At 34.3% G+C, this 20,304-nt stretch overlaps 1 protein-coding gene, 1 long non-coding RNA gene and 1 pseudogene across 2 annotated transcripts in view; all 3 read right to left on the minus strand.

Annotated features, from left to right (window-relative positions):
- The window catches only part of LOC109052422, a 158,985-nt pseudogene extending 143,362 nt beyond the window's left edge, over positions 1-15,623 (minus strand).
- A 1,879-nt stretch (positions 15,624-17,502) lies between these two features.
- LOC122135894 lies at positions 17,503-19,667 on the minus strand. Its single transcript, XR_006153750.1, has 2 exons — positions 19,632-19,667; positions 17,503-19,397 (listed from the first exon to the last, which is right to left on the minus strand). It is a non-coding gene; the product is annotated as an uncharacterized LOC122135894 (long non-coding RNA).
- A 112-nt stretch (positions 19,668-19,779) lies between these two features.
- The window catches only part of LOC109073055 (ubiquitin-conjugating enzyme E2F (putative)), a gene marked incomplete at its 3' end in the record, with an annotated part of 6,378 nt that continues 5,853 nt past the window's right edge, over positions 19,780-20,304 (minus strand). Inside the window, exon 8 of the mRNA XM_042715979.1 lies at positions 19,780-19,812. Within this exon, the coding sequence (XP_042571913.1) occupies positions 19,780-19,812 (33 nt within the window). The remainder of the gene's footprint in view (positions 19,813-20,304) is intronic.

Below are 20,304 nucleotides of genomic sequence, written 5' to 3' on the forward strand. Positions count from 1 at the left end.
GCTAGACAAACAACGCGGGTAAAATTGAAACGGCACCGTTTCGCTCAATAGACGGCGTGGCTGTGAAATGACATGATAAAGGGGGATAGGATGACTCTTGTGACTGCTTGGCAGAAACAGATAGCATGCTAACAATGTTGATTTCCTGTCCCTCTCTGTAGCACTATGTCAGCACATTTGTTGGTCCTGTCTCTAATTAAAACATAGCCGTCAGTAAAGAGCTAGTGCTTGTTTACCCCTATTGAAATTAGCAGCCCTGCCACCCAGGGGACTGTACGTCATGGACACAATTAGCTGACAGAGGTCCAATTAGGAGCCTGTTTAACGCTTACAGCATTGCGCTTCTCTGATACGATGGATCTAAGAACAAGCGTCCTAGTGAGACACTAGAGAATAAAAAGACACTAGAAAAGAGAGTCTGCTCTTAGTGCGCTGGAGTTTGGGTATGTGCTAGTGCTAAAATTAGCATGAGTGAATTTGTATGAAATAGAAACATTGTGCATGTCTTCAGCATGTGTATTTTAAGACATATTGTAAGGCAAATCCTCGATAGCACACCTCTGCAATATGGCGTTAATAAGTTCACTGCCTGAAGCAGCACAAAAAATAGAGCATAATGCTTTCCGGATGATGCATTCTTCTCTAAACTCCTCTGTGATGTACATACATTAAAATGTAATGATACTGCTGTAATACTCAAAGAGGCATAACATGATATTTAGTTTTCCAAAATGCATGCATTATTAGATAAATATCTTTGCTTTCTGCTAACGCATTTAAATGCTGATGATTTTGAGGGTTTTGAAATGCATTAAAAACCTGTTTTTTAGCAATTGCAAACAATTGTAATCAAAGCTTAAAGGAATTGTTCACCCTCATGTCATTCTAAAACTGTATGATTTTCTTTCTTCCGTGGAACACAAAAGGACAAATACAAAAAATTATTAAATAAAAAAAAATGCACTTACAATAACGAATAACTTTCAAGCTTCAAAAAGAATGTAAAAGCACCATAAAAGTATAGTAAAAGTAGACTGTGAGACGCACGCACTACTTTTCCAAGTATTTTGAAGCCATAAGCCACTGTATATTTTACAACTTATAAATGCATATCTTATTAAGTGATATAATATAAATATACCAATGCACTTGAAGCACCAAAATATGTTTTTTACAAACATAAAATGTGCATAATAATAATACAGGTGGTAAAATACAAAGTTTTATCATGAATGTGACACAAAACACTCTAATGTACATAACAAAAATTACAAGAGAAATATACATTTAAAATGTAATCATATGTGATTTGCCACTCAGAGACTTCTGAGAATTTTATTTCTGTCATTTTACTATTTTTTTATTCATAATTATAGGGTAATTTATAGTTTCCAACTTACAAAAACTATGACACTATTTCTTTTTTCTTTTTTTAATGCCAACATTTACAATTGTTTACTGTATATGGTAAAGTAACCTGCAGTTAACAAATTAACAGATTTTTAATGTAGTATTTTTATAGGTTTTATTTCTGCAAAAATTACAAAAATAATACAGCTTTGATATACCAATGGTTATATCAATCAAGTTGCACTGGACAGTTTATGCACATTTTAGTCTGTTCTTCACACAGAGTTAGCATATGACTGTGAATTTGACTTGTAAAATAGGGGAGTTGTATGAACCACTACAACGTTACTTATGTGTCCTTTTTAAAGCTTTTTGAAAGCTCTACAGGGACTAATTGCAAGGAAAAGAACAAAAAGTACAAATGTTCAACACAAGAAATAAAGACATATGGGTTTGCTATGTCATGTGTTGATCATTCCCTTAAGAATTAAATATTATAACACTTATGGTGTTATAATATAATAAATGTGCAAACACAGAGTATAATCATTTCTAATCCATCTGACAAGTAAAGAATTGGAAACAAAGAAATGCTCAGGAGTTAAATACATGAATTTAATTTTCCCTTAGAAGGAAATGTAAAGATGCATTTTGGGCATTTGCAGTATTTGATGCCAGAGTTAAGTACTATTCAAGAATCAGCCATAATACCAAACAGGAAAATGAGCTCTGAATACCCATGAGCCAGTGATCATTATATAACAATACACTAACATATGCAATTAGAACATTTCTAATGCTATATAATTGTTTTTGTTTTTTGTTTTTTAAGGCAAGGCTGGCTGCTTTAACCAATCTAGTTAGCATAGAAACCTCCTCTGGTTTAGTAGTAATGAGGGAAAATCACAAGAGCCTCTAATCTTCTCCCTGCAGGTCAGTACACAATCAATAACTCCCCTCTGGACTCACAAACTGCCAATTAAGCAGAATGGAGGTAAAGTCTGCTGCGGGCTCAATTCATACTAGCTGATTTTAGACCTCCAACCAGGTAGCATGGAACTAATACACAGTAAGAGAAAACCTCCAGGGTCAAAATATTAAGAAAACACAGATAACTGATGGTACGACACAAAGCAAGCTGGATGTTTGCTCTGCAGCTTTGCAAAGTCTCATTCACTTTAGCAGATTAGTTTGCATCAATTTATTTAATGAAGAAAAAAAGATTCAGATTCATGTGAATCATGACTCATAAGTGTTCCTAGAAGACCCTGAACAACATATTGTGTTTTTGTTTGTTTGTTTTTTATAATTCCAGCATCTTTCTAGAGTTATAGTCCAATGTACTTCCTTACAGTCAAGTGATTCATAAGCCCTTTGCAAATCAGTTTAAATTAATCATTAAAAGGAAAAGGTTTAATTGAACTGTTTGTTATGAGACATTAGATATGTTCATGTCTCATTCACAAGAAAATGTTCATTCTGTGCCATCAAGACCAACTCAAACAGTAAAAAACTCAAAACCTGTAAAAAAATGTAAAAAAAATATAAATAAAATAAAATAAACCGTAAAACACTCAAAACCTGGATAATTTTTTTTTTAAATATATACATGCATGTGTTTGTTTGTATATATATATCATATTTCATCATTATGAGTTTATACTAAGCTGCTTTAAAGTTAAAGATATAGGAATCTTATTTGTTTTACCAAATGAAACATATATAATCAGTTAAGCCCACCGATGACATTCCAGTATTCTGAAATACTCATTTCCATCAAATGGGCAAATGCTCATTGCATAAAAGTGCATGAAAGCAAAGGTCACCAAAAAAAGTCTTTTTGACTGATGATGTGAGAATGATAAGGCATATAGATCATATTTCTCTTTTTGTGTCCCTCATTCTTCTGAACACCTTAATTTCCTTTTTGTATTTGTTAAAATCGTGTGAGCAGTACTTTAACACACGTAAGTAAGCATGAGAAATACTAAGTGTTTTTGATAGGACATTCAAGAAAAATACAAAAATATAAATGAGTAAAAAAAGAACTGCAGCTGACTATCAACTTGTTTGTCTCATGCTGTGCAAAAATCAGAGCACTTTTGAAGAATTTGGTGTTTCATGCTGGGCAGCAGATTAAAAGTAAAGATCAATGCGGCTTCAGTTTAAGATGTTTGCGCAGGAACTAGACTGATAGAACTGATTAGCATGAACATTCAAAATGCAAGCATAAATATTTAAAATATGCTTCAAGTGAACGCGTTTCAAGGTTTCAATATAGCAAAACGAACATTACCTATACAGAAAACATGATGAAATTATAACCTGCAAGCAGCAGTCACTTTCCAAACATACAGAATGCTTTTGTGTCACCAAATGATCAGGCACAAATTCCATGTTTTCTTTTTATGAGCACTATTAGATACACTCACCAAGGATGCATTTGATAAAAAAATACAGTAAAAACAGATTTCAACTTGAATATATTTTAAAATGTCATTTATTTCTGTGATGGAAAAGCTGAAATTTCAGCATGATAACTCCAGTCTTCAGTGTCACATGATCCTTCAGAAATCATTCTAATATGCTGATTTGCTGCTCTAGAAACAATTCTTGTTATTATCAATGTTGAAAAATTGTTAATATTTTGTTTTGTTGAAACTGTGATACCTTTAATTTTTTCAGGATTCTTTGATAAATAGTTTTTTTTTTTTTCTCACTTTTGATCTCAATTTTGATCAATTTAATCCATCCATTCCTTTTGGAGAAATTAAATAAACTATATATTGCTGTTGCAATGATAAAAGTCACTGCAGCAATGTTTCCCCATGAGACTGTGCTGATATAATTTAGAGAAATATTCTTCAAGGTATTTGTCTTTCCTCTAATGTACAAATAATTTGTGTTCTTAATGTGCACTATTTGTGTGTGTAGTGCATAACTGAATGTGGATTTCTTAAGGGGAAATACAAAAACGAAGGGTGAAAAAGTGGCATTGAAAGAATGTTGCTAATTAGTCAGGTGAATTACCCGAGAACAGCACAGAACAATAAGTAGACGGCCTTATGTGGCGTGACGGTTCTTGCCGGTGGCAGCGCGCTGATTCATTATAGGTAGTATTAACAATATGAGGGCTTATCTGACAGATTGCTCATGTTGACTGGCCTGTTTCATGTTGTCTTATGAAAGCTGCAAAGCCCAGCTGCGTTCACCCCGCTGTACCCCGCGTCTCTATCGCTGGTGGTACAGACTGTGCTTATGAAACCTGCACAGATAAGGAGGCACAAATAGTTTGCAGGCACATCAAACATGCGTTGTGTTTCTTACACAAACACACACAGGATGCCTTTGAATTACAGCTTAATTAAGAATGTAATTAAATTCTCTGTTGGATTGTAGTTGCTGCTGTGTCAGACCTGACTTGCCCAGTTTCTTTCAATCCTCCAAACACACACACTCACAAACACATACATGTATACTTAGCTAAACAGGGAAATGATATTGACTTCTATTGTTTGTTTTAATATAAAGTTAACTGTAATTGGACTAACCCCAATGCTACAATATTAAATGCATATTAAAAGAATTAAAGCCAAAACAGAGGACATTCAGGAAGTTTCTGTCAGATTTAGTTCAGTTGTTCCCCAATTATAGTAAATCTGCACCCAAACACAGATTTATACCAAGGATTGGAGGGGAAAATAAACAATTAAGTAAATAAACAAATGCTGTAAAATAATTAATGCCTTTCTGAGCAAAGGTCATATTTATTTATTTACTTATCTATCTATCTATCTATCTATCTATCTATCTTTTTAGCTTACAGTTATATCAGCCATTCTTATTTTTAAAAATGTCACAGAAATTATATTTTGCATTAACAAAGGATTGTGACATTATTTTTTATAACAATTAAAAACAAAAATTCTCATAGCTATAATGTATTGTATTCAACAGTATTAAACTAATAAGATAAACTAACGAGAATATGTTTTCTTCCTTTTTTTTTTTTCTTTTTTTTTTTCAGACACATCACTGGTAGTGAATTTAACAACCAAATGTGCTTAATTATCATAAAAATAATGTCACAGTGCAATAACTGGTCACAAAAAAGGGGTTGATTTGTTTCATTTCTTTGACCTGGGTAAGTTTTTCATGAGATTTAAGCTCAAATACAATGAGAATGGCTTGTGTAATTACAGTCTAATTAAACAATTAATATTAATATGATTAATGACCTTAAGCGGTTAGAGGTTGTCTGGTGATATGGGGCATTAAACTATTTCATGACCTTCCTCCGTCAAGCTCAGCTGCTCAGTTCATTCTAGTGTCTCGCAGAAGACCACCTCCATGAAAGTGTCGGTAGTGCTTGTGATTCATTTGATCCTGCCCAGCTAGACCTGATAAATGACCTGGAGAAGCTCTTGAGCAGAACCATTACTGTGAATATCCCAGCATCCCCTGTTAATTGTTTAAATCTTAGGCCTCTTTAAGAAGTACTGTGCATGAACTAAAGAAGAAAAGCTTGAATCTATGAAAGTGCATCACACCAATTAAAAAAGCGCAATGCAATACATTTATGGGCCAAGAAGCAAAAAAAAAGTACACTGACACCCACTGTACTGTATCTGTAAAATTTTTATAAAGCTGTCTTCTGCTGTTGAATTTGGTGGCAGCCCAAAAAACTATGAAAAAGTAATATTAGAATAATATAATGATTAGAACTATGATATTAGAATGATTTCTGAAGGATCATTTACATAAAAAATTTAGAAATTCAGCCTCTTAAACTATCTAGCACCAGCTAAAGTTGCCATTTGCACTTACATCTTAGCCAAGTGGTTAAAATGCAATTGTAATGCAATTTTTAAATGTAAATGTAATGCAATTATCTTTTTAAAGTTCAAGAAAATGCAAAATTTGAATGCTGGACAAATGCTAATTGCACACCATTGATCACTCTCAGAAAAAAAAAAGAAAAAAAAAAGATGTTAATGTCACTGGGACAGTTGCATTTTCAAAAGGTACTAAAATGTACCATTTATGTACTAATGTGTACTTTTAAGGTACTAATATGCACTTTTTATGGGTAAACAAGGTCAGAGGTGTATACCACTCCAGTGACAGCCTTTGTGCCTTTTTTCTGAATGATTTGTCTATTTATGAAAATTAAAAAAAAAAAAATAAATCTGATTGAAAGAAACATTGCAGGTTTAGTGCTTAAAAACTTCATGAATCAAAAACAAATAGAAAACATAAATAAATATGAATGAAAAATTCATAGCTGTCTCACATTATGGTTAGTTAGGAGGTTATGCACCTTCTTTCCCTGACTCTTTGTTAAACACAAAAGTGTTTTAGGCCCTATTCTTTAAGATAAGCATCCCAAACAGCATCAAAAGTAACTCTAGTAACATTTTATCTTGGAAAACATGGCTGTTTTGGAGGATTCATTGCTTATCTTTAGATCTTCAGGCACTACATTTAGCTGTATTTTAATGAAAAATCACAAGCTTTTCAAGAGGAAACAACAGTCAAACTGCTCTCATAATCACGCACATTAAATCAAATCCCTCTCTTCTTGCTTTAATAACTCATGCAGGGATGAAAAACTATCCCTGGGGGCGAGGTGAAACAATGGTGGATCGGTTACAAAGGAGAAACGAAGGCAGAGAGAGCTCAAAGACTAATTTTAGCTGTCAGGTTCAGGAGACGAGAAAAAATGGTGTCTGAGTGCTTGAGCTGACAGGGCAATGGTTGGTTCCCCTCGAGTACAGCGCCACCATCGCAAATTTCACAAGCCCTAGTCAGGCCAATTAATCACCTTGTCTCTGAGGACATGCTGTGGTTGTGTGTACATCAGTGAATAAGTGCTAAAAAAGAAAGAGAGCGAGAATAGATTAGAAAGCCTATTTCTGAATGACTCATAACTAGATTTTTGCATTTTTCTGAAAAAAAGTGATATTTCTCTGAGCAAAAGTTGGTGTCATTCTGGACTGGAGTGGACTGGTTGCTTCGTTGATCTAAAGTGAGAGTAAAGACTTTTACATTGTTACAAAAGAGTTCTATTTAAAATAAATGATGTTCTTTTGAACTTTCAAAATTCTGAAAAACACATGGGTTCTACGAAATCATTCATTTCCAACACTGATTCTAATGTTTCTTGAGCAGCAAATCAGCATATAAGAATGATTTCTGAAGGAACTTGTGACACTGAAGACTGGAATAATGATGCTGAAAAAAATCAGTTTTGCATCACAGGAATAAATTACATTTTAAAATATATTAAATATAAAATATATAGAAAACAGTTATTTTAAATTCTAATATTATTTCACAATTTTTCAGTTTTTACTGTATTTTTAACCAAAATAATGGCGGCTTGGCATGCATAAGAGACTTTGAACATTTTTAAAAAATAAGTCTTACTGACCCCAAACTTTTAAACGGTAGAAAAAAACTGTGCCAGATTTGAAGAAACCCTAAAGTATGAGCAGTATGAAAAGCCCCATTTCTAAGCGGTGGACATACTGTATATGCAAAAACCAAGGCCATTTTATTCTGCGATCTGAGAACTCAGTCGTAGGACTTCAAATAGGAGCTGGATTTTAATCAGGTCTTACAACTAATAAGTCCAGCCTTATTTGACTTCCTTTCAACTTGACACTCGTGCAGCTGGAGGGCAAGTGACTTTCCTGTGCGTAGGATTCACCTTTGAAGAAAAGGGGTGCACATCAATATTGCTTGCATGATTGTGAAAATAAATGTTTCGATCAATGATGTGCCAGTCACTGAATCATTAAGATATTTACATGAAGTTTTTGGACGAATCCGATTCTTTGTCCTCTCATTAACCTTTGACTTCATTTTAACCTTAGTGGTTTATTCCGGGTTTAACTTGGGCTGGTGGGAAGCCATGGAGACTTAGGAGTAAATCATTCTGCAGCCTATTAATACGACATGCAACAGCATGGCTGTTTATATCCATGCGATTTCTCAGAAGAGGAACGACAGGAATTATATGTGGCATCTAGACTGCAGGAATACTCCATTAGATATAATATTAGTATTACGCTTGCTGACTTGAGCATAGGGAGCTTCCACTTCTATAGAGTCTATAGTGCGGGATTACGGTCTTGAATTTCTTCAGAATTTGGAGATCGTCAAATATAAATGCAATGCAGGGTACTTTACTGTAGCTAACTGGACACAACATAGCACATTTGACATTTAAATGTAACCATTTAGCATATGCATCTGGCTTAAATTAAGAATACAAGCATAATCAACTGATCGGATGTCAAAAATAATACAAGCAGAGCTGCAACCACATTACATTTTAGTAAGTGAAAATCCTGTTTATTTTCTGCACAGGGTAATAGCTTTTTAGCAATGAAGTATAAACCTGTCAATGCAGACCTGCCATGAACTCCAGAATTAAGCAATGGAATAAACTTCTGTACTGTGGTTTTCACTTTTGCTTTTAAATGTGTTTAAATCAAATCTCAAATGTACACTGTTCAACTTTATTTCTAGTGCTTTTTACAATGGTTTCAAAGCAGCTTTACATTTATAGAAAACAAAATAGTGATTGAATAATGATGATAGATCCACTAGAACCACTAATCCACCAATCAGTAAAGTCACTATCATAGAAAAGGAAAATGTTGCAAAATTGTTCATAAGTGACCTCTCAAACCCATGAAAAATTGCTAATGACGTAATGACAAATCTCTTGGTATATCAAATTCGCTGTATTTTCTGCTTAAACTACTTTTTTTTAACAAATATCTGCAATTTTTTTATTAATTTAAATACATATTTTATTTTACTGTAATCAGTAACTCAGAAACTCCCTGTACCCTGTTCAATATGACTATATACTAATAATAATAAACCATGAAGACATATATTACTATTGCAATACTACTACTGTGCTTTAAAGAAAAAAAAACTATTAATTAAAATAATAATAATAACAATAAATAATTTGCAGAACAACTAAACCTGTTTTTTTGTTTTTTTTTAGGCTTAGAAATCTTTAACAAACTATTTTTAAATCATTATGGAGAAAAATACTTCCTAGCTGAAACAAAGCAGTGTGGGTGGTCACTGGTGCACTATACTCTAGTATGCAAGATTTCAGCAATAACCTACTGTAGCGAATGTCTTTTCTGTCTGATTTAGTCATTTCCAGCAGAAGAAAAAGACTGTAACATGTTTCCAGCCCTGAAAATAGGTTGAGACTGACAATGAACAGAAGAAGAGGACCAATTCTCAGTGTCTCTGAGTAAGATGTAGAGAGCACTGTCACCCAGCTGAGACTTGATGATGGGTTTCAACCAACACACTGAATGCACCTATGGGCAGATGCTATAATAAAAGGCTTTCTATTGTGACTCTGCCAAAAGTTTGAGTCAGCCAGCAGGATGTCTTTATTTAGGATCTTTGCCTGGGTAATCCATGAGCTCAGACAACCTGCAAAGCCACAACACAGCTGTGACAAACCTTTGATTCTTTCAGCTGTGTGCGTGAGTACTGTATATGCATTACCCAGCCATTCTCACAATGGAAACGTCGCTCTAGAGATGCTTTCTCGTGCACGACTAAAACATCTCACGACAGTAGTTTTTAACCTCATTTTGAAGGATTAGAGGAGGTACAGGTATTGTTAGATTCTATCACACAGAGACTAGAACAGCATATGTAGTGAAACATTACAATGACTTTCAAACATGGGTTTAACATGCTAACTGCTAATATACATACTGTAAAATAGCACGCCATTTGAAAGCATGCTAACATATGTGATACAACACAACATAAGTTCATATTGCACTCCAATATATCCTTTCGTTTTAGGCAGGAAATTTGAAAAATACAATATGTTTAAAACCATGTGTGCTGCTATGTTGTTTTTTTGGAAATAAACTGGAACTTTTATTTGACAAGGATGCATTAAATTAGTCAGAAGTGACAAAGACATTTGTAATGTTTCAAAAAAGTGATTTAAATAAAATGCTGTTCTTTTGAACTTTCTATTTTAAAAATCCTGAAAAAGAGTATCACAGTTTCAACAAAACTATTAAGCAGCACAACCGTTTTCAACACTGATAACAATAAGAAATGTTTCTTAAGCAGCAAATCAGTATATTAGAATGATTTCTGAACGATCGTGTGACACTAAAGATTGGAGTAATGATGGTAAAAAAATCATCTTTTCATCACAGAAGTAAATTACATTTTAAAATATATTCAAATAGAAATCATTTATTTGAAATTGAATTTTAATTGAAAACAATATTACGTTTTTTAACTATTTTAATCAAAGAAGAACATTTTAAAATATCTTACCAACCCAAACTTCTGAATGGATAATCATTATTAGTCATTTTAAAATAAATCCACATAAAGTCAGACATAGCATGACAGGCTCTTAGAAAACTTTTAATTGATGACTTGAGCCTAATAATTATCTGTAGAACACAACCAGAACAGATGATCTCTCACCATGATCGCCTGCTTATCAAATTAAAATTACCAACGTTTGCTTTTGTCTTGCTTTATTGTTCTCTGCTAAGACGCTGTCGCTTTAAATTACAGTCACGCTCATCTTGAATTAGAGTGTGATGTTTACTGCTGGAACGAGTGATGGATCAGTGGAGATGTACGCCAGCCCTCTGCTGAGAACATAAAGCCCAGACGTAATGTCTCATGGTTTTGAAGAAACACAAAGCCAAGGTCAGGGTAACAGCAACCTTACCTACAGGACAGTCAAAACTGAGACCAAATAATATTTCTCAATATTGCTATTTTTATTGCATATTTGGTTAAATAAATGCAGACTTCGTGAGCATAAGAGACTTCTTTCAAAAACAATAAAAACTGTACCAACCCTTAAATTTGCAATGGCAAAAGAAGAAGAGGAGGTTACACCTCTGACAACACCTTAGCAACCATCTACAATATGATTACGAACAATTACAGCACCCTAGCAACCTCATAGCAATGATTTGGCAAGCACCACCAAACCAAAATGACGACAGCAGCTCACATTTTCCTCTGAAAACATAAAAGTTACAGTTTTACGGTCACAAAAAGAACAATTTAAAGCAAAGTTTCATCACGCGTCGCAGTTGCACATTAACACTGTAAGCTACAGTAAAACACTTTTTGCAAAAGAAAAAAAGTCAGTTATTGCAGAGGCTTTACGAGACACACTATTTCTGTTTAAAAATTTGCAAGGGTCTTTCTAATGCCTGATCCTCAGAAAGACAATGACGATCCCACTTAATGGGCTTAAACACCTGTATAAACCAATAATCGCGTGCTCGCAGCGAAAGCTCAATAAGAAATGCAGGTCTGCATCACACACAGGATGAGGAGAAGACTAGCATTACAGCTGACTGTTAGGGCACAGAGCCAGGCGGCACAGAGAAGATGCTGAAAGAGAAACGGATAGGGAGGGTGAAAGCAAGCCTGAAAGAATCGTAGAGTGAGGAGGGGGGTACTGGCAGCTCTGTCCTACAGAAAAGAGGCCCGAAGGCATTTGTTTTCTGAGAGGAATTACAAGTGGAAGAGAAACAAACCCTACAGCCACTGAAAAGAAAATCCTCTCCGCTTTTTTGCCTTTCTACCATTTTTAAAAAAGCAGGAGTCTGTGGATTACAAGAGGCTTTATTGGTTTACTTCGTACCGAGAATCGGGAAATTGAAGATGTCATTCCCTCTTAAGCGACCAGGGACAATAAGAGGTTGCTGAAAAAAGAAGTCAACCGTTTGCTTTGGCGCAGAGTCTGAGCTCAGCATGAGCTCAATTGAATAGAGAAAGAAGTTTTTTCGCTGTTTTGCACACATAGGTCAAGGGCCAAATGGCAGCACAGTCAAATCCTGATGAAAAAAGAAACAAATAATCTAACAGCAGATAGAGACAACAGTGAATCATCTTGTTTTTCATGCAAGAAAATGAGGAAAGAAATAAAGTCACATCTTCAGTAATGCACTTTAAATGTCTAAGGCAATGCAGTGCACAGAGGAACATTAAAAATACTTTGTTTTGAAGGAACAGCCACAAGACTTTGACATTATACACTACTGGCCAAAAGTTCTGTCTTATTTAGCCAGGATGCATTAAACTGAACAAAAATTACAGAAAGACATTTGCAATGTTTCAAAATATTACCATTTCAAATAATTGCTGTACTTTTGAATTGTCTATTAATTAAAGAGTCCTGAAAAACAAAATGTATCACGGTTTTCACAGAAATATTAAGCAGCACATAACAGTGACGCTGAAGAGTAATGGATGCTGAAAATTCAGTTTTGCAATCACAGAAATAAGTTACATTTTCAAATATACTCAAATAGAACAAAAACCTATTTAATTAAAATTGTAATAATATTTCACAATGTTGCCATTTTATTGTATTTTGGTCAAATAAATGCAGCCTTGATGGGCATAAGAGACTTAAAAAAATGTACATTAAGCATAAAACATTTATTTATATATATATATATATATATATATATATATATATATTTCCAACCACAACCTTTTGAATAGCAGTGTACAGTAAGTATCACAAAACTAATCTGATAAAAATCACTTACTAACCCAACAGAAACCAACTTCTTAGTTACATCATGAAAATCCACACAAATTGTTCATCCACCTAGAAATGTAAATCTAACTGCTAAAAGGATGATTTACAACTCCAATACTACACAAATACATTTAAAAAAAATCATAAAAACACGTATGCAAAAATATGAGCTTAACATTTTTGTCTTTAAACTCTCCAGAACATCTTGCCACACAGACTTTCATTGTAAGTGCATTTATGTGCAAGCAGTTTTTGCATGTTTTAACAAACTGAGTAGCATTTCGAAACTATTGGCTGTGGTAACAGAGCTTAGCTTGTATTGAATGCTGCATTCTGTCCATTCGATAAAGTTTATAGATGCAAAAGTGACTGAGGCCGTCAGTCCAAAACATCTTCTTTAGTGTTCCACCAAAGTAAGAAACAAAGCCACACAGGTTTTGAACAATGTAAGGGTGAGTAAACTGTGTCTTTTAATACAGATGATCATACATTAAGAGTTGCAGTGTGTAAACATCTTGATACCTGTGATCAAAAGACCAGATGTGTGAATAATTACTGTATTAGTAAAGATAATGATTAGGTCAAAGAATGTGATCCATATTATGGGCTGTTATAAATAATAATCGTCTTAATATTGGGATATTCTACTAAGAAACAAACTTCTTCTGTTCTACATAAAGTTCACATCTAGACATCAGAGCAATGACTACATTAATTAACAGGAAATATTCTCACTCCCTCAGCTCGCATGAACTCTCCAACCAAACTTAATTTGGGTTGAAGATGATTAATAATTTGATCATATTCTCAGGTCGACCAGCAGTAATTTTCTATCAAACTTAAATGTCAGATGGAAGCCTGGGTCAAATGCGGTGCCATATGGTTCTCAGCAGAGGTGTGAGCTGATGCATAAATGAGAAGCATTTAAAGGACACGCTTTAAAATAATTTTCCACAAAACCAGGCCTAGGAAACAATGAAAAATTAATGTAGAACAAATTTGCATGCACAACTTTTGGAAATGAGCTCAAACCACAGCATTGTGTAAATAAAAAGAGTATGCACTACTGTCAGCATAGCTCAAATTGTTGAGAAAAACACTTAAATTAGCTTATAAATATTCAATGTCCTGATATTTTGCAGGTGCAGTAACCTTGAGCAGAGGCAGCCAATAGACCGTCTAACATCATTTTCATTAGTTCATTATCCCATTATTAATCTAGCATTAAAGTAGATTTACTCCAAAAGAGCGGAAACTAAATTTATTCTCTATGCAAAAAAGCAATGTCTGAATAACAAATCAGACAAGTCACCTCAAGCTTGCATGAAAAATAATAAGATTTTATAATAAATAATTAGATAACTAGAATTGACTAATAAAATATGTACATTATCAAAATAAATACATTTTTAATATAATACACTTATTAAATAGCCAGAATAGCAAGGAAATAATTATATTACTGTAGTATAAATAATAATAATAATAATAATAATAATAAGGGGTGTTCCTTAAAAAAAAACAGCGTGAAATTTTCTATGAATACTTAATGAGTTAATTCTTAAAGGTTCAGAGCGCTTCCGCAGTCATTACACATCGTGAAGAAAGATGCGTAAAAACGCAGGGCTCCGCGCTTCAGCTGCCCTGATGTTTCTCGGTTGACTGCCACCATCGTGTGGAGAAGAAACGAATTAACTTAAACTGCTCATTCACACTTCAAAAAACAAGAATCAGTGAAGAAACAAGATCGTTTCAAAACAGACGGACTGAGACATATCCGTACATATCCGCACGTAACAGCGCGCGCAAATGCGCAATGGCGGTGCAAACAGTGATTTATCATTACTAGTGGATTTCTGATGTCAGTTTCCCCTAATGATAGATCTCTGACGAATGTTTTGACATCTTCTTGACTTCTAATTATCATTAAACACGAATATAAAACTGAATTACATCATGAATTGCGCACGGATGTAATTTGGCCACTTGGAGTTTGGCACAGAAGTATTTGCGCTGCCTGAGTGAGAATACACGATCACTGCGACTTCACGGATTAGAAAATGTTGAGTGCATGACGTTTTCACACATTAAATTAAACGCTATACCAGAACACAAAGCTATCCAACAAGACTGATAAGAAGGACGGATAAGCACTTTTACGCACGGGAGTTGGACGCTCACCTGACTGCGAGGTGCACAGGGGAACAATCACAGCAGTGAGGAAGAGGACGATGATGATGTCAGATCGCATTTTGATCATATGAAGAGGCTGCATATCCATTTCTTCACATGTCCACTCCAGTGTCCCGTTGGCGAGCTGTCAAATGTCTTTCAGCCTGTGCGTCTTTGCGCAGCTGTTCACACAGAGCGCATGGTCTGAACTTGCGCCTGGGTTTATGTCTGCAAGTAAAACTGGATCAGTTGATTAAATGAAGGAGCTGAAAGTGAGTTATTCCTTGTCTAAATGTGACTGCGTTGGCACTGTCATCACTCTGCGCTGAATTCCGGACCGAGTTACGGTCTCCGTGCCCGGGCGCGCGCCTTGAGCGCTTGAACACCGCCCATCTAAACACTGATTGGATAGAAGAGTGACTTAATTAAGGTAAAACACGCCCCCAAACACAGATCTGTTATTATGTGGTTATTTGGTATTTATACTATAAAATTCTGAGTCATAGTTTGTACGGAATGTATATTTAATTCCAATCTTTTCTATAATGTAGAAAATATTTTAAAATATTTTTTTTCCCCCTAATTGCATCAACTTCGCAAGTCTTAATGCTTTTTATAGTTGGTACCCACGGTAACACAATGTTTCTTGAACATGCACAATGACAACCTACTACTCCACGAAGGACCACATAAATATCACGGTATAGCAATAGAGTAATCATTTAGTGCCGTGGTATTTCCACATAACCATAAGGATTTTAAGGGTTGAGGTGTATCGTATTTATTTTAGTTTTAAATAGAAGACGAGTAATGTATATTTTATCATATTTAAGTATTCCTTCAGCATGTTCTACATATGTATAAGCCAGACAAACTATGCAAAACCATTTTTGAAACAATAGCGCCACCTGGTGCAAATATAAAAACAAACACGATGGCATTGTTCAAACCCTTCGTTTGGAATAGCATACTATTCAAACTAATTCTGCAGAAGGGTGAATTCTGGATTGCAATATACCTGTAATCACCCTATATTGTATACCTACTGTGAATATTATGCTAATTTTTTATATGCATTGAATAACAAAATGTACAGTATACAACCGAGAGGGCTACTGTGAATACAGTACTGTAATGTGATTGTGCAGATATCCAGTGTTAGTGTACCAGACACAATAAGAGATTTTACTGTTATTGTTTGAATATTTTTAGACTACAATGTTAAAACATTTTTTACACAAAATTAGACTATTTAAAAGTATTATTATTGTTTCTGCAATGATTAATAGATGCAACAATGAAATTTAATGTTTCAGGATTTCAGTAATACTACTGAGTTATTACTAAATGTTCTATCATTCCATAATATGGAATATATAATATGTAGATTATATATATATATATATATATATATATATATATATATATATATATATATATATATATATATATATATATATATAGCAAAATCAGTCATATTCAGTGTATACTAAACAGTATGCTGTAAGCAGTGCATTGGTTTTCAAACACAGCTTTAAACAGATTTTAAACACTAGGCATCATAAACTTGCTAACCTTGTAAATGGTTAAAGAGGAAAAACTACCTGACTTTACAGTCCCTCCAAACACAAACTCACACAAAAATGTGCCTTGTTGCTAGGAGATACATGACAAATGAAAACAATATGTGTCCTAAAATCGGCTTGAAATATCAAACGTGTCTGATATTCTCTGATGGGATGAAATCAAAGTTAAGAAATCAGAGGCTGTGCCCATCATGTACTGTCAACTCTGATCTGCAGACAGTTTTTGACTTCTGGCAACTAGCGCAACTTCTCCAAACTGCAAATCTGGACCACAGTCATGCAGTGTATTCCAGCCTTTAGTGAGCTGCAAGCCTAGACAGCAGTTTGGGCATCATAGGTGAATTAAATTATGTCCAAAAGTGACATCTAAACAGGAAGCTCATTACGATTGAGAACCAGCCAATGATAAAAGACTTCCAAATAGCTCTAATTAGCCAGTACAGCACATGAGTATTTCTTTCCAAACAGAGCCACAGTGAGCTGCCTACTAAGGTAACATTATATGAATCCCAAAAATGTGTTTCAGCAGGAAGCTCACTAAGTTCAGACCCAGCCAATGTTAACGGACACATACAGAGACAAAGCTCCACATTTCATATCCTTTTCCACTTATAGCTCTAGTACGCCAACTACCTAGACAGCACTTTTGTGCAAATTCTCATATTACAATGCCTAAAAATGCTGTCTAGGTAGGCAGCTCACTAGACTAAGACAAAGTCAATGATAAGCTCTTAAAAAAAATTATAAAAGCAAACTGTAAAATTTTAAGCACAAATTACTCAAAATCTTCACTTTGTGGTAGAATTCTTCTTTAATATACTTTACAAATGGATATATACCTCTAAGGAGAAAAAGAAATCAATTTAAATAAAGTAAATCCACACTAATTGAACAGGCTTTACGGCTGAGCAGTTCAGTAGCCCAGTGCATGCTACCAAATCAGACATGAATTAAAAACCCAGTCTCTCCCGCTCAAACACACACACACTTTCACACAAACACAGTACAAGCATACAGGTATTCTTGTGTACATGCACACATCGGTAAAGCTGAACGTGTATACACTGACGAAAATGCATACGAGAGCAAGAGTGAATCTCACGAAACCCGAAATTATTTCCTTGTAAAAGTACAAGGAAATAATATTTTGCTTTTTTTTATTATTTGATGATAATTAAGTTTTGACAAAATGCTCACTGCCCCAATGCAGGAAAAGTTATATATTGTTTAAATGTGGGGAAAATGTGCTTAATTTATCAAAAAATAATGTCTCAACTCAAAATCTTTATCAGCACATATAGAGCAAAATAGAGTTTTTACCCTTTGATTTGTGGGTAAAATGTAGGAAAGCTTGTTTCTGCCACGGGATTAAAATAATAATAAGGACATTGTGGCTTTTTATTTTACAATCCAAACTTTTTTCTCACAATTCTGCGTTTCTTACAATTATGTTCTTATGTCTTTAACCTCATAATTCAGACTTTTTTCTTAGAATTGAGATGTTAACTCACAATTGCAAGATAAACTCTCAATTCTAAGAATAAAAGTCCAGATTATGACATATAAACTCACTTTCAATTACTTTTTTTATTATTATTCCGTGGCAAAAAATTAAATAAAAATAGAATTGTGAGAATTCACAGAATTCAGGGGAAAAAGTCAAAATTGCAAGATATAAACTTGGAATTACAACAAAGTAATTCAGAATTCTGACTTTCTCACAATTCTGAGTTTATATATTTTTGTGCATATAAAGTCAGAATTGTTAGATAAAAGGTCACATTTACATTTTTTACTTTTATTTCATTGTGTTAACTGGCTTCCATAAAAATGGGACCCGGACAATCGTGAGATTCACCCGCAAACACCTCACATATTTGAACTGAAACAGTTTCATAACTCATTCAGAGGCACACACAGATATTTTGATATTTGCTCATGTGCACATGTGATACAGAGTAGTCTGATAACTGCAGTTATTTTACATGAAGAGAGGTGTGAAGGGAGGAGTTACATGAAATGGCTTTACAGAATCCGCTGGGACGTATTCTGCGAGACATCAGTGCTATATATTTTGCGATTCCTCCATTGGTCGACTCCTCCCCCAGAGCGAATGAACCAATGGAACTTTGGGATTTCTATGACATCACTTATGAACAAATTAATCTCAGTGTTTGTAGGTTGTCAAGTTTTGAGAAGAAGCAGGCCGCAGAAGTTGGCTTACAACGTATGTCCAGTTATATGAGGCAAAAAACACAGAGGCACTAGCATAGGAGGTGACATCAGAGAGGTTATACGTCCTCATTTTCATGATCACCATCTTTGTACTTCTTTTTCTTTCTTTTTTTTTTTTTTTGTGGGTGGGGGTAAAAGCAAACTTGATTTAGAAAGAACCTGCATGAGTGCCCGCTTCAAAAAACAAACAAAAAAAAGCCATCGGAAATGGACAGTAAGGCCTCACCCCCCTCCCTCCCTCCCAAATCTTGATCAGGGACTTGCGGTGTCATTCATTATGGATTTTAACATTCTTCTTTCCCCAAGTATGTTTTAATAGTTTGAGATTTTGTCTCTGTTGCAGTCTGGATCGACGTACATCTGCAAAGTCACATGCATGTGAGTGTGGCTCAACAGAGACATCATCTTGCATAGTTTTTGATGAAGTCCTGAACTTTGTTCCTGAAATCCTCCTAAAACAGGAAGCATTAAGGAAATTGATGGGTTTGGATGAAACACATACCTGCAAGGCTCTGCACATAAGGCTGGGCGATTATTAAGCATTTATTTATATATACACTGTATCTAAAAAATACTATATTGCCAATATACATAATATCAGGGTGATTATTTTTAGTTTTTTTGAGTCAATACATTCCCAAAAAAATGTTGTTTTAAACATGTTTAGATGTGTGCTGATGCTCTACCTTGTCCCGTAAATGATGCCCCTCCTCCTATATAAAAAGTGTCACAAAAAATAAAAAAATACCATAAAAAAAAAAAAACAAAATATGTCCTCCCCACCCAATGAAGAATAATTATAACAAAATAAAAAAAAGTTTCTTGTGTACTTACAGTGAAGAGTGAATTCAGTCCCCATACTACATCCTAGAGACAAAAAATGGGTGGAAAAATACAGATTAGCCATTGCATCTAACTTGAGCGCCGCAGTTTTTTGAATGCAGTGTCATGCACAAGACTCTACAAAAGATGTGTGACATAAGCATAGTCCTCAAGACATTGGTCTAGCATATTTAAATAGAAATACAAAGAAAATCAGGGTAGTGGAATGCAAAAATGAGTTCTGTGTGAATGGCCCCTAACATGCATGCATAAAAAAAATATATATATATATTTTTTTTTGTAATAGATAACCAATTTAAATTAAATATTTATATATACTTGTTATATTTTGCATTTTCTAAAGAAAATATAAAATATTAATGTTGGAAAACCATAAAAAATTAAAATGATGGTTTAAAAAGCTGTTACCCCAAATATTTTACAAAAGTATAGTTATTTAAGGGCATGTGAAAGAAAGAAAGAAAGAAAGAAAGAAAGAAAGAAAGAAAGAAAGAAAGAAAGAAAGAAAGAAAGAAA

The sequence above is a fragment of the Cyprinus carpio genome, chromosome B1, assembly GCF_018340385.1.
Source record: "Cyprinus carpio isolate SPL01 chromosome B1, ASM1834038v1, whole genome shotgun sequence".
In the NCBI taxonomy this organism is placed as follows: Eukaryota; Metazoa; Chordata; class Actinopteri; order Cypriniformes; family Cyprinidae; genus Cyprinus; species Cyprinus carpio.